This window comes from Hydra viridissima, unplaced genomic scaffold (genome assembly GCF_058129835.1).
Source record: "Hydra viridissima isolate aposymbiotic clone 2 unplaced genomic scaffold, HvirCarnegie_v1 scaffold_5, whole genome shotgun sequence".
NCBI lineage: Eukaryota > Metazoa > Cnidaria > Hydrozoa > Anthoathecata > Hydridae > Hydra > Hydra viridissima.
The window spans coordinates 6,342,355-6,358,365 of record NW_028324304.1 but is presented as its reverse complement, the minus strand read 5'-3'; the positions used below and the strand labels follow the sequence as shown (position 1 = coordinate 6,358,365).

At 32.3% G+C, this 16,011-nt stretch overlaps 1 protein-coding gene and 1 pseudogene across 4 annotated transcripts; both read right to left on the bottom strand.

The window, feature by feature from the left end:
* Positions 1 to 543: 543 nt before the first annotated feature.
* On the bottom strand, positions 544 to 7,390 carry LOC145192089 (uncharacterized; annotated as a pseudogene). The gene is made up of 5 exons (XR_016452363.1): positions 6,088 to 7,390; positions 5,676 to 6,005; positions 1,666 to 1,821; positions 1,334 to 1,527; positions 544 to 1,181 (listed from the first exon to the last, which is right to left on the bottom strand). The product of XR_016452363.1 is annotated as an uncharacterized LOC145192089 (transcript).
* Positions 1,848 to 5,515, bottom strand: LOC149888230 (uncharacterized). Of its 3 annotated transcripts, none has more exons than XM_090086877.1 (4): positions 4,010 to 5,513; positions 3,708 to 3,900; positions 2,875 to 3,598; positions 1,848 to 2,774 (listed from the first exon to the last, which is right to left on the bottom strand). In XM_090086877.1, exons 1-4 carry the CDS (start codon positions 4,196 to 4,198, stop codon positions 2,060 to 2,062), a joined length of 1,821 nt encoding a protein of 606 aa, XP_089943003.1. In that variant the 5' UTR covers positions 4,199 to 5,513; the 3' UTR covers positions 1,848 to 2,059. The 3 variants fall into 3 exon arrangements, with proteins under 3 accessions (XP_089943003.1, XP_089943004.1, XP_089943006.1); XM_090086878.1 differs by having other exon boundaries at positions 3,708 to 4,494; positions 4,640 to 5,513; XM_090086880.1 differs by having other exon boundaries at positions 2,654 to 3,598; positions 4,010 to 4,494; positions 4,640 to 5,515.
* Positions 7,391 to 16,011: the final 8,621 nt, after the last annotated feature.

Genomic DNA, 16,011 nt, shown 5'->3' with positions numbered 1-16,011 from the left:
AATAATTGCTCATGGATAAAAGTCCAACAAATCCTATGTTTACTCATTTCTAAAAATCATGATTTTTTTCTTTTTAAAATAATGTACACTCAAAATAAGTTAATGTCTACCTAAAATCAGATGAAGAAAAGTAAAGATAAATTGTCATTGTATTTTATTCACGGCAGTTCCGTAATGGAACTTTATTGTGGGCATGCGCATTAACAAATATTTTTTCGGTTTGATTTTTAATAAAGCGTGCAAAACGCAAAAAATTTTGAAAAGGCTTGCCCTAACAACTTAATTTAATATATCTTTTTATAACAATGGCATGTTAAAATTTCTTTTTTTTAATAAGTGTTTATTATTACTAGCTTTCAAGAGAGAAAAATTTTAAACAAAAGAAGCTGTCAAACTTTTGCAAGATCTAGAACTTTGCCTATTTTTTTGGTTTGCAGTTTTAGGAACTCAGTAATTCTTCATAAATAAGTACTTTAGTAAATTTTTTGAAAAAATCTGGAGTGTTTAACAGAACGAGTAAAGGTATTTAAAGAGTTTGTCAAATTTTGAAGAACCGGGTATTTTTTTTTCTATAAATTTTTAAAACTTTTTTCGTTAAAAAAATACGTTTTTTCCCTAAAATTTCCATTTTGTTATAGGTACTGAACAAGATGTTAAGTAAAACGTAAAGAATAAAAACTGAAATATAATGAATTAGAAAAATAAAATATTCGTTGCTGTTCTAATACCAACCATTGAAATTCAAAATGTAAACTATTTTTATTTATTTTACTTGGAAATATACCAAATATAATATATTAAAAAAAAATTCTTACAAAAAACATTGAAACTAAATTGTAATGTTATATTTTGTTTACACAATTCATCTGAAAAACTTCACGAAGCTTTTCTTTTTTTAATGGTTGGTCTGATTTTCAATGCTTCTGGGGAGTTTTTGATGTAATGTTCAGACAAAATACTTTTTAGTCGCTGCGCTCCTTTCATATGGCAAAAGGTGCTGTTCATACTATTAAACTCAGCATGCATGCTTTCTATACCTTGCTCTCCATAAATATCGAGACCCAAACCCCAATTTCTTATAAAATCAGCACAATGACTCTCCAACAAGTGCATTTTTGGCGTAATGGACTCGTTAGGCCATGTTTTACGAAAGTAACTCATTAATTCTTCAATGGCTTTTTCTAATTCCAAAAAAGTAAAATAAATAAAAGAACGTAGAAAACAAAGAAAAGAATAACTACGCTATCCCTTACAAGAGTTATTAAAATGAGAGTAAATTTTATTAAGAGGACTGTAATGCAAGACAATAAATTAAAAAAAAATGTAATTTCACCTAATTCTGATAATGGATTCTTATTAATAATTTCACTTGAATTTCTTAAAGTTGTAGCATGTTGCATATTTGTAGAACAAAATGACAAATTTTTCACTCAAGACCATTGCTTCATCATGAACATCTGTATCAATAAATCCAAGATCGCTTACTATCTTAGGTATTGAATTGCAAAGATCTAGGACACTGTTTATCTAATGAATAAAGATAACTTTAGGGCATATTTACAAAACTAATGTTTAAACACCTTTGTGTATTTACGAACTTATGTATTTGAGAAGATATTTATACAATTCATGTTTAAAAGTATGCAGAAATATGGATGAAAAAACCTGCAACATTTTATGAACATGGTTCCCAATAAAACATTTTCCATGATAAGCTTGTCTTTGAACCTTAAGACCACATAGAACTTGGTCAAGTTTATTCACAAGTGGACCATGAGATTTTTCAAATGTTTTGGATCTTAGTTCTTCTAATTCAATCAGCTATATAAAAAAATATATACATACACATTAGGGTGTCCCAAAAAAAAAAAAAAAATTACCTCTCAAGCTTTTCCCATTCTCTAAGGTCTAAATGGGCTAAAAATACCGCAGAAAAATTTTTTGTTCCAGTAAAAGTGATATCTGTAAAATTTCATTTTTCAAAAAAAATGCAATTTTTTGGAAAAAAATCATGTATTTTAGAAACTCTCTTGAAAATATATATTTCCAGTTTAAAAAATTAAATTTTTTTGAGTTGTTTTTTTGTCAGGTCCTTCTTCAGCTTCTTTCTGTTGTCTCTGGCAACCAGCATGAGGTTCTGTTTCATGTTGTCCGACCTGTAGCCTCCAACAAAGTCCTGGATTAGTCGGATATTCCTTTCAGCGCAGCCATTGACACATTTAATCGACTTCAAAAACCTTTTAAATATATCAAATGTCTGACTGGCATCTCCGCTGATCCACTTCTCCACCTCTTCTACAGGGATCTCACATACCTTGAACAAGATCCAGCTCTGGGAACCTACCAGCTCAGTAAGCTCTGTTGATCTGATAATAACCGGTAGCTTCTGTTTCCCCATATGAAACTGGTCAGGGACATCACACTTGACCAACTTCTCCAACATTTTCTTCTTTACCTTGTCGTCAATATCATCGTCAGCTAGGGACAGAATAACTAACTGTTCTGTTAAATACCAAGCATGCCGTTGCATGCTGTAAAGAAGGGCCTGTCCAAGTTTTGGGTAGTGGTCCCTTATGTCAAACGATGACTTAAAGGCAGCCAAGTCATTTGAAGTCGACTTGTCCACCATACAGGATTTTAAGAACCAGGGCCCATAACATACAGAAACAAAGAATGCTGCTGTCTTTACCATCTTCTTCTCTTCCTCATTCATCACCTGGGCTACCTTCTCAGTCATCCTCAGGGTCAGCAGGTATAGAGCATCTGCCATGAACCTTTAGAATAAATTATTATTATTATCAAATATGTAAGAAAAACTTGAAAATGTACTTTCCCCTAAACACAAAAATTATTGATAATATACTATAACTGTACCTGGCTTCATGGCAGGCTCCAGGTTGATAAAAATGAAATCCTGGCACATCTCCACCCAAATAGAAGACAACTAACTCACAAAGTTTCTTGTAGTCCCCCCTGTTAAATGTCTCTATGGTCAGTGCCCTCTTGCCAAACTCCAGGGCCTCCCTTGCAATGTTGTACAAGGATGATCCGACCTGTAGCTCATTCCAATCAAACCTAATGATCTCCTCCATCTTGTCTACCTCCTCCTTGATGTGTGGCCAGGTTTTCTGCAGTCTTACGTAGAGTGCTCTCCTTGGCCCCTTTGTTTTCTCACCAGTAAGAGCCTCCATAAAATGAGAGATGTGTAGCTCCAACATGTGTCGCCTGCATAGAAACCAGAGTAAAGGAATGTTGAGGATGTTTGTGAGGATGGTAATGGCCCCAAAATATACTCCAGTGTTGGAAGCAGTGGTGTCACAGCATATGGCAAAGATCTGATCAACAATATCGTAATATTCTAGGAGATTTAAGATCACATCTGCCTGGTCAATTCCCTTGGAGCTTTCAGCTTGAACTACTCCAAGGAGAATGTCATTTGTGTCTTCAATATCAGGAGATGTAACACTGATTGCAATCCTTTCAACAGTAACAGTTATGTTCAGGTTCTCCTCCATCTCTTTGATCTGTTTGCCGTCAAAATGTAGGACAAGCCTCTTTCCCTTCAAGGTTTCCATTATATCTTGTCTTATCTTGTCTCCTAGTAATTAAAATAACTTTATCACCTATATAATTTAATCTTTATTTATCCTAGTTTTACTTGACCTTCATTATTTTCAATAATTTTATATTCTACTATTTACTCTTACCTAGATCTTTAATCTTCTTGAATCTCTTTCGATGAACAGAGCTTCTGGAGATGGGCACATCCTCAAGATTTACGCCTGCTTTATTGCAGATTGCTGCAATGAGTGCGGTTTGAGGTCGAATCCCGACCCTGTATCGAGCAGATACTTCAGAAGTACAATCCACCAGATCCTCAGAACTGATACTTATCATTATCTACATAATAAACAGCTATGATATTTCTAATCTAATTGAATTCAGTTTGATTAAGTTTACTCAAAATTTGTACAACCAACTTTACATTTTATTACAATCTTTTATTTACCTTGCCTTTTACTGTAGAATCAGAGTTTTGGAGTAATTCATTGACTGAATCTTCATCTGTGGAAATTACAGCTTCTGACTCGGATGCAGAAGAACCAGCATCAGATTCAAAGGAAGCCTCAAGTTCACTTAGAACTAGTTCCCTTGTTTTTTGTCTTTTTTTCACTTCTGTAATCTTCATATTCTTCATTCTCTGCCACCGATCCTGTCTGTTTTTAACAGCTTTTTCAAATTCTTTGTCTACCTCTTCTATCTTCTTTTTGATCTAAAAAAAACTGGATGTCCTCTGCCTTGGCCTTCTGGGAACGAAGTCGATCTGATTGGATCTTCTCCTCAAATTTCCCCACAGATATATCGAGGAGTTTGCTGCTCTCCTTAATGAACTCTTCCTGTATCTTAGTGAATCTACCAATGCTCGAATCCCAGTTTAGATCTCTCAGATGGATTATTTTGCAATACTTAATGTGGAGCTTCAGAATCTTATCCCTGATTACACATAAAAGAAGTTTATAAATTACATAAATATTGGTTATTTTTTATTATTTGTATTGGTATTTGATTATTTATTTGTTTATTTTTTGATTTACTTATTTGTTTATTTACATAATTAAAAATTACTTAATTTTTTTACCTGACAGCAGCTCCAGAAATGATGAGTTCTCCAAAACCAGCCTTGTTCCACACATCCATTACAAGAGAAGTAACACATTTATGGTTGGGATCTTTACAGGATCTACCCTTGCAGATAAGGTCTTTGCCTGGAAAACTTTGAGGACAAGCTACAAAAGGTTTTGTAGATTTAAACTTTAAAGCCTTGGAAGATTTGATAAACTGTATATATCTGAGCACATTTCCAATGCTGGGGAGCTGGTTCGTGGGCAGCTGGTTGATAGGATACTTGAGAAGAAACAGTAGCCTTCTGGGATTAGTCTGTATCTTCCTCTTTTCTCCTTTATTCTTGTCTTTCTTACGATGACGGTCCATTTTAGAAATTACTATTAAATATTAAATTATATAACACACTTTATTTTATCTATTCATTCAATCATTCATTAAACAATTATATTATTCATTGAATCTTTTTTTAATTTTTAGCTATGTGTAAAATACATTATGTAGCATGACAACAAAAGTAAACTTGTATGTAGTACATATCTCTAAAACGTGTCATATGATCAAATCGCGCGTAATTAAATTTTCCTTTTTAATTGACCACAGACGACTTAAATTGACATTTAATCACACTAATACTAATAATAATATTGTTAAACTAGGGGATCATCATTAAGTTTATTAAAAACAAAATATAACATCAGAAAAATTTCACTACAAATTTATCAAACATTGAAATAATGGACATTTATTTCTAAAAAATCGTAATTTTTAAATTTTACAGATATCACTTTTTGACAAAGGTTTTTTTTTTTCCGTTTATTTTTAGCCTTAGGGTACTTCAGAGAATGGGAAAAACTTGAGAGGTATCCTGGAAAAAAAAAAATAGTGTGTTTCTGGGACACCCTAATACACATACACACACAACATTTATATATATATATATATATATATATATATATCAAAGGGCAAATTGCTCTTAAATTGATTAATGCTACATACACATAGAAGCATGAAATATTTATTAGATTATTTAAAATATTAACTCATTATACCTTAGCATTTTTCTTCTCCATAAAATGAATTACTCTGGGCTGAAAAATTTCATAGAGCTTTTCTTTATTTTCAGGAGAACGCAGAACTTGTATTGCCATTGCTTCATGAATTAGTGTTATTTTTTCACAATATTCAGCAATAACCTTCTCTCCTTCATATATTTTTAACTGAAGTGCAATATATTCGTTAAAATTTCTGTTGTTTGCAGTTTGATTTTTTTCACTCATTTTTGCTGCAATTTTAAAATCTATGAGATGACAGGCATCTTCCAGCATATTAAAAAATTTAAGATAAATTCCCAATGAGATATGCAAGGATGGAATGCACACCTAAACTCAATAAATTAACAAAAAATATATAAATAAATGATATAAATAAATAAAAATTTAATATAGTAGAAAAATGTAATACTTGTGTCAAAGGAATATTGAAAAGTGGTGAGTCAATGACATTGTTACAACACTTTGCTAATTTTGGTATTTGACCTTTTTGAACAAATTTTTGAAAATCTGTATCAAGTGTTTCCAGTGTACGATTGGAACAATTGTGTTTTTGTTGAGATATGGGGTTTTTCATCTCTGCATGAATTATATGACAAAACAAGCAAGCATATCGACCTAATATGACAATATCATTTAAATAATAAAAAGTCATAAATAAAACTAAACAATTTCAAATAAAACTACACTAATTTTAAAATTCTGTTTTTTGTTGCACAACTTTATAATTTAATTGTTTTTTTATTCTTAACTAACTCTTCTTCCGTTAAAGTCAATCACAGATGAGAGGAGTCTTCCTCCATGGTTTTTGTTTTCTTCTTGTCTTTTAAACCTATTCCATGTTGGTTTGTATTTAGAGTGAATTGATTCACCACATTGTTCAGCAAATTTAGACAAGCCACAATTGTGGTACTCAACAAAGGGTTGCACATGACACAAGAGTATGTGTACTTTCCAACTTGCTGAAAGTTTTTTTCCAAGAATACCTGCAATTTCTTGAGTAGATAAAAATGAGTTTTTAAATTTTATTATTGCATGCTAATATCCAGGCTCAAGTGTTCGACCAAAACAAGAATCTTTTACAGCCTTGAAGTCTTTCATACATTGAACTATTTGAACAAGACCAGGAACCTCAGATAATATAATATTTTCCAACTCATCTAAACACTTAAGTATCTGGTTTGAATTGTTTCCATCTCAACCTCTGCCTTGATATCCTCTCTGTAATACACCTCTAACTTTCAAAAAATTACCAAACTCTAGCCAAAGATTCATTAATAAGCAACCTAGTGTGGTTACTATTCCTATCAGGATATGTAATTCAGGAGGAGGTACTAAATGTTGGATTAGAGTATCTAGATCTTCATCAAGGTAGAGAATTCTTGGATAAATCACATTCATAAAATAATTCATCTTTGATTTCCTGGAATTATTTTCAACATTGTACCTTTGATACCAATAGTCAAGGCTTCCAAGTGTTTGTAGTTTGCCACATACTTCACTTGAGTGAACGCTGTACACCACTATTTAAGTATAAATCTGAAGTGGAATATGTTTTGTCAAAACAGGTTCCAAGCGGGGCTGTGTTTGCCAGTCAATCAGTTCTTCATAACTAATCGCTTAAAATCGTATCTCAGGAAGTTGAAATTTTCGATTTGGTATGTCATCTTCACGAGCACGAAGAATTCTCTTCAACGCAAGCTTACGGATCACTTGACGGTTGTCTTTGAGCATAGCCAGAATAATGCTCTCGATATGAGCCGGGTAGCTATTGCGCTTCAAAACTTGCTGAACAATTATTCGATAACGCACAGGAAGAAATTGTGATGTTTCTATCATTTTATAATAGTGTGGAGCAGCATTCCAGCAGTTTGAATGTTTCTTAATGTCAAACCAAACAACCGCATATGAATTCACAATAAATTTAGCCAAAAGTATTAGTTCATTTGATGGATCTTCAGTAGATATATAGAGGCGTAGAACACGGTTTGCTAGCGTCAACCACCTTGCATGGTTTAGTCGCCCAGGTGTTCTAGAATTAAATCTATCTGGTACAACACCTGTCTTCACCGCATTAACAATTTCGAAAAAGTACAGTTGATCACTGCTTAACAACTGCTTATTGCATATAATAGGTTCACCAACAAGTATGGCAAAGCTGACTATGGGTTTCTTAGCAGACATTGAAATAGACTTGCCAATTGGTCCACTAAATGAATGGGGTTCAGTTGCTGCACCATCTAAGGAGTGAAAAAGGTGTCGCAAAGGAAGCGCGTTCAGATGTAAAAGACAAATGGACCAGTGCAGTGGTCGACCAAGTTCAATTTCCATTCTGCGTATAACTCCATTGTTTAAACCAGTATTAACGTTAGTTGAATCAGAACAAACAAGGTTCGTGCAGTCAACAGTATCAATTATTGAATCTGCAATGGATTTGGCTGATCCACTTGTTGGCGTACAATGATCAACATACTTTGAATTTGGCTCTGATAAAATGAAAATATGTGCCTCAGAAATCACAGTCTGCCTATCCCCCTCAAGTTTTAAAGTCTGATCTTTCCTTCCATCAAAATACAATCCAGTAATTCTACAATCAGCATTTTTACAGGATGTTCTCAGTAGTTTTCGTTCTCTGCGAATTTAAATTCCGATCCATTGGCCCCATATGTTCTATACCAAAATCAACCAGAGTTGCTGATACAATCGCGGCAACTGCTCTATCTGATATGCCAAAACCATCTGCTTGTAGAGCAATATTTTTTAAACAACGGTTTTTCAGACGAGTTGATGTGACTTCGGTATCGACATCTGATACGGAAGGGGAATAAGTTTCGGTGTCAGAATTGTTGTCTGTTTCATTATCTGATTCATTATCAGATGCATCAACGACTCTGGCACACTTAACTGCAGTCTCTTCCTTTGATAATGAAACAGATTTTCGTTTTAAACGCCTCTCAGCACGTGCGGATTCCTTCTTGTCGATTCCAGCTATTCTGCCAACACGTATAGTGCGTTGATCAGTTAGGAAGTCATGCTCAATTGCTGGCACCTTCAGAACCATTGGACAGCAACAAGACGAAAGTTCTTTGCATTTACACGAAAAAATGTCAAACAATGTGTCAAGATCTTTTTCTATTTCATCTTGTTTGACTGTTGCAGACTTTGATCGAATCACTTTCTGAACATTGCCTATGTACTTCTCCAGCTGTAATTCTACGCCTCGAAGACTTATAGTAGGAACTGATGCTTTAATCCATATCTGAGAAAGTTTCTCTGCTAGTTTCTTACAAACAGACCGTAGTGGTTCAGTTTCATAATTCTTCTCAGACAAGTATGCTTTGCCTACTTGCTTGTGGGTTGGTAAGCAAAAATTGGGTAATTCACGACCTTCTCCAAAAAGTATATGACGATTCTTTGAAGCTTTAGATCTTGAAATCATTATTGTTTTACAATTTTATAACATATCAGAATTTCAGTTAATTTCTAAAAATACAAGATGAGACGGATAAATTCTGCAATCAGTTGATAAAAGCAGAAATTAATAAACAATCATATAAAAATAGAATAATATAATAATACTAATATAATAATATAAAGTTATAATAGCGTTGGAGTTAATCATATCATTAGGGTTAATTTAGTTAGGTAGGTATAGGTTTGGGTCAATTTCATAACCTTGGGATTATATCTAGTATTAGGGTTAAATGCATGTTTCAGTTAATGCATGTACTAAAGTAAATATACTTAGCATATAAAACCTTAAAACTTAAAAATGCAAAGTATAATCAATTCTTTAGAAACATATATATATTACAAACAACTTTTTCCAGTAACTTTATTAATCATTTAAACACTTGGGCAATTTTTTCTCCCCATGAACCTCTTCCAGGTTTTCCATTCCTCAACAGGTAGAGGTTTCTCTGACATCCAGAGCATATAACATTTGGAAAGCTACACACGTCTAGAGAATACCCTGGATAAACAAATTGAATTTAAGGTCACGCGGTTAAGGTTTTTTTCGGTTCGGTTTTTTTCGATTCGATTTTAAACTTAAACCCATCGGTTCGGTTTAAAACAAAATTCGGTTCGGTTTAGTTCGGTTCGACTAAAAACAAAATATGGTTTTAAAGATAATTATTTATATATATATATTTTACAACTTTAAAATATAATTTTTTTAAAAATACCCAATTATAAATTAATTTTTATTTTTTTAATGTTTTCTTTTATGTAAACAATTTTCTCGACATTTTCAATTGCCAATGTGGTTCTTCTGGCGGTTACGACATTACCGGCAGTTGAAAAAACTCTCTCTGATGTTGCAGAAGTTGCTGTTATACATAGGTATTTTCGTGCATAATCAGATAGAATTGGGTACTGTAACTTCATTATTTTCCACCATTCTAAAACATTTGTTTTTTCGTCTGCTGTTTCGGCTCCTAAATAATGCTCAATTTCTAAACTCAATTTAGTTGTCGTCGAAGCGCTGCGTGCTGAAATATCTTGTTTTAGTCTTTTTTTAAGCAACTCGTGGTGATTAACTTTAACATTTGGATTGCTTTCATTGTCTATTTTACTACTTGTGATTGGAAGTTTTTCTTTTTTTTTTGCTTTTTCCTGCGTCAATAATGCTTCTTTTATATGATCAATTTTTTTATATTCAATTAAATGCAGGCCTTGGTAACGCGGATCTAAAAAATTAGCATAACAATTAATCAGCTGCTCAGCACCATTGAGAGGATATCTTTCCTGTAGTTCACTTATCAGCATTTTTATAAAAACTCTTGTTGCTTTGTCTTTGTCATTTTGCTGGGCAAGTAGTTCTTGGTGCAAGGAGTATAATTCAGGTATTACATCTTGGATTGTTGGTCTTTTATCAGCTGATAAACCTACTAAAATGTTGTAAATTTTTTCAAGAAACGGCATGCTGCATTCTAATGTCTTCCAATGATCATCTGAGGGGCATGACCTTTCAAATTCTTCATTTCATTTTTCAAGTGCTTTGATCGCTTCTTTGAGTTGAAGGACTGACTTTATGCACATGTATTCAGAATTCCATCGTGTTGAACACGGAACAATCAATTTCTTGGCCTTAATTCCAAGTTCTTCGCATGCACCTTGAAGCTTAGCAGTAGAGAGATAACTTCTATGTGCGTGTGATGCTAAATCTGTGCAGTTTTTAATTGCTTTTGAAAGTTCAATTGAATTTTTAATTGCTTTAAGAATAACTAGCTGGATTGTGTGATCGTTGCAGCGCAACTCTGAGTTAATTTCATCACTTTCTTTAGCAGCTAAAACAATGTTGCTGCCATTGTCATTAACGCAGGCTCTGTGCACTTCTTCATTTAAGTTCAAATTAGCAATAAAAGTATCCAGGTTTACTGCGATTGCTACCCCAGTGTGTCTACCAGTATATGGTGTGCAAGCAATGAGAAAACTCAATAAATTAAAATCTGAATTAATGTAGTGAATTGTAAGACTCATGAAGGAATCATTGTTTCGACTTGTCCAGAGATCTGTTGTAAAACTAACTCCAGTCACATTTGGAAAATCTTTGACAAATTCTAGTTGTAACCCTTCCTTAACTTTGTCATACAACATTGGAAGTTTATGACGTCTAAATGTTGATGCAGATTTGACAGTAAATTTATTATTTACTTCATCGATAAATTCTTGAGCTCCTTTATTATCCAAAACTTCAAAAGGTAGACCTAGAGTGCAGACAAACTTTGTTAAATCTAAGTCAAACTTTAATTGCTTTGGATCATTTAACCCATATTTTTGATTTTTTAATATACTACTTTCAACTGTTGTTGTTTTGTCGTCTTTTTTTATATCAAACTTTCGTTTATTAGGTGCCTCTATGGTTTTTAAAAGATGTTCCTTCCAAGATGTTTCATGTTTGGTTTTAACATGGCTGGTTATTGTTGAAGTACTGCCACAGTTTATTTTGTAAGATATAAAGCAAATTTTACATTTAGCTTCAAATTTATTCAGCTTTTCAAAGAATTGCCAAATACCACTTTCTTTTGGCATCTTCAATTTCAAAAAAGTATAAATTGCTTGTATGACCGGACTAAAAAAAAATTAAATAAAATAAACATATATACATATTTGTTTTGGTCAAGTAATAGATAACTAAGTTGATAACAAGTAGTATAAGATTAGAAATTGTTAAAGTTAGATTAAAGACAAAGTAAATCACAAATTATATTTAAAGTATATTCAAAAATAAATTTAATTGAAGGCTTATTCACATTTAAAGTTTACAATTGTTTGTATGTTTGTCAAGCTATTATGAAATATAAATATATGTTAAACAGTAAAACTTATTTGTTTTATTATTTATCTAAATTAAAAAGCAACGTTCTTATAATAAAAATACTATACATTATATTTTAATTTTTAAGTAAAATAAAAAATTACAACAGTTTAGAAAAAAAGTTCAATTTACTCACATGTTACAGTACAATGGTATCAAAAACTGTTAATAGCCAATATTCTTCTTGGTCCGCAGCATTTGATATAGTTTTGCGGCAACTGTTTACGACTATTTTGGAGTTATGTTTACAATCTCATCTTTTTGACTTATTTTTTTTCTGTGGTTTAATAATACTAAACTTTCATAAATAAAGTTTATTAAAAAAATATAAAATTAAGTTTTATAATTTTTAAAATTTTTATATAGGTTTTTCAGCTTTTTTCGGTTACGGTTCAGTTCGGTTGATTATTTAAAATATTTTTATCGGTTCGGTTCGATTCAGTTTTCTTAGTTCGGTTTTAACGGAAAGAACGGTTCGGTTCGGTTAACCGCGTGGCCTTAATTGAATTAACAATACTTAAAGATTTAGACCTTGCTCCGAACATTTGCCAACAACAGCAGCACACAGCATCTCGTTGAAAAACAATATTTTCCATTTAAATAAATGTTTAAGGTTTTTGTATATAATTTACTTAATGCGATCTATAGTAAATATAGTAAATTACATTCTAGATGATATATATATATATATATATATATATATATATATATATATATATGTCTAAAAATTAATGGAAAGTGCTCTTTCTTAAACTTGAAATAACAAAAATTACACTAATATTCTTTAATATTGCTAATTTTTGCCATCTTTTCAAAAATCTTTTTATAACTATTCCGCCTGGATTTTACTTTTGTTATTAAAAATGTTATATTAAATTTTATAGCTTTAAATTGACTAATGGTCAGCAAACCATAAAGATAGGCAAAGCCATTCCAAAGGAAAGGGGGAACAGGACATTAGGCCCACGCCAATTAATTCTGCTGTTAAATCACTAATCTTAACAAAATAAAAAATAAAACAATTTTACTCTAATAGTCGTACTAAATGGTAATAGAAACCAGCCTTTTTAATTTCCGTTAAGATTGGTGAGTTATGAAAAAATTTTCAACAAGATGGCTAATACAACATGTGTTTCGAGAAAATTTTTTAAAACTTCAAATTTAAATTAGAGCAATTTTTATTGATTTTCGGACCTATGTTTTTAAACAAATCTTGACCAGCATAAAATTTTCTATAATAGTTAATTATAAAAAGAGGAGGGGTGAAAACTATATTGGTGCCCCGTTTTGGCCCTTTTTTGGCCCTTTGCACCTAAAAAGAATTTCAAAAGCCCTTTTTTCTCTAAGTTTAATACCAACACTCTTATAAAAAAAAATTTCAACTAATTGACACGACATGAAACCTGGCGGACTCTTTGGTCCACAGTGTGAACCCTTCTTACCAAATAGACTTTTACTTTTAGGTCATAAAAATTAAAAGGTCAGTTTAAAAAAATATTATATAACTTAATTTGAACTAAGAAACTCACATTCATTCATATAAATTAACATTCTATAAACAAGGACTATACAAAATAACAATTGTAGTGTAATTAATTCAATAGTCTATTAATAATTCTAAGCCAACATAGAGGGCTTTATTCTTCATATAATAATATGTAACTAAAATATACTAACAGGTTAGTTTTAGTATACACATAATTAAACTCAACAATAATAATAATAATAATAAGAAGAAGAAGAATCAGCACATTCAACCGTATTAAGTAAACAAAATAAGTAAATAAGTTCAAATAGTTCAAATATAGTCATTTAAATAATTAGGAGGATTCCGGGATCTTCCTGAACAACGAGGGATTGATTCTTCAATAGAAATTCCTTTAGGATTAGTTGGGGAGGAAATAGAAAAGTTCTGAGATCTTTTCGGATGGAGAGGCTCAGATGAAGGGATTGTATCAGACTCATTGGAGTTATCTTTTTAGTTATTATTTCCATCATTATCACTGATTTCCTCAGCCATTGGTGCGAGATGTCTTGTAGTAACAGTGGTCTCACGCCCATCAGGCATTCTTACATGAGAATATTTACTATTAGCGTCTAAAAGCTCAATCTTTTCAACAAGAGGTTCATATTTGCAGTGTCGAGCATGACTTTTAAGCAATACAGGACCCGAGTTAGTTAACCATGTGGGAACAGAGTGCCCATTAGAAGAACGTCGCCTGAATCTGAATAATCGTTCGTGAGGTGTAGCATTAGTAGAAGTGCAAAGTAAGGAACGCATTAAATGAAGGACATTGGGTAAAACATGTACCCAGTTCATGGTAGGTAAATTCTTTGATTTAAGAGCAAGTGAAATTTCTTTCCATATTATATAAATTGTATCTTTCACACTGACCATTGCCCTGAGGATTATAAGGAGTAGTTCTACTTAGGTTGACACCTCGAGAGTTAAAAAAATTGCGGAGCTCTGTAGACATGAAGCAAGTGCCTCGATCTGAATGTATATAAGCTGGCATACCAAATAAAGTGAAAAGTTGAGTTAAACATTTAATTACAGTTGATGTTGAGATATCATGACAAGGAAATACAAAGGGAAATCTTGAATACTTATCAACAACTGTTAAAGAATATTTATTGCTAGATGAAGACGGAATAGGTCCTTTAAAATCCATACTTAGTCGCTCAAAAGGTTATGTAGCTTTTATTAAAGTGTGGTTAGAATTGCTTACATAGTATTTAGGTTTTATTTCAGCACAACTTTGACAAGAAGAAATGGTTTTTTTTTACATCATCTATTGAAAAAGGCAGGTTTTTAGATTTTATAAAATGATACATTCTGGTGATTCATGTAGTTCTTTAAGAGAGGGTCGGTTTATAGTTATAGAGCAACAAGATCTAGAGAGGGCATCAGCAACAAAATTGTTAAGTCCAGGGCGATAAACTATATCATAGCTGTATGAAGAAAGTTCTATCCTCCATATTAAAATCTTGTCATTCTTAATCTTTCCACTCTTGTTATTGTCAAATATTAAAGAGACAGAGCGCTGGTCGGTGACTAGAGTAAAATGCCGACCAACAAGGCTAAGGCAAAATTGGAGGCATCTGTTTCCACCTCAAATGGTATACTTTCATCAATTGCTTGTAGACCTGATTGAGAGATTAATTCTTTCATTTCATTGAAACATTTAATAGCTTCAGTTGACAGTGGAAAGGTAGACGCTAGAGATAAAGGATGAATCTTGTCAGAAAAATGTTTGATATATTGAGAGTTGTATGAGAACTTACCAAGGACTCGACGGAGCGAAGCACTATCAGTGGGAGCAGGCATATCAATTAATGGCTTTAAGCGATCTGGATCAAGAGAAATTGAGCCATTTTTTATAATAAAACCTAGGAAGGTTACACTCGAAGTAGACAATATAGACTTTTCTTCATTGAAGGTAAACATTGCTTTCTTAGGAGCTTCCAGAAATTTTTCTAAATTGGAATCATGTTTATTTTTAGATGTACCACATACAAGCAAGTTATCTAGATATACAAAGGTGTCTTCTTATTTGTTTTCTTGAATAAACTTATCCATGATTCTTTGAAATTGTGCAACAGCATTAGTGAGGCCAAAAGGAATTCTCTTAAATTGGAAAAGATGTCCATTGGACTCAAAGGCAGTATAATACTTGTCACTTTCTAGGAGAGGAATTTGGTGATAAGCACTTTTTAAGTCGAATGTGCTAAATAATGTATATTTTGCAACAGAGTTAACTAATTCATTGATGTTAGGTAAAGCATAAGCATCAAGAAGTGTAAAGCGATTTATTGTTTGTGAGTAATCAATGACCATGCGTTTTTAATGTCTTTCATTCTTGGTAACAACTATTTGTGATCGCCAAGGAGAGTTACTGGGTTCAATTATATCTAGTTCCAAAAGTTTTTTAGTTTCTTGCTCAATGAATGCTTTGTCCTTTGAATTATATCGTCTAGAAGGTGAAGCAATCGGTTTACATTCTGGAGATAGAA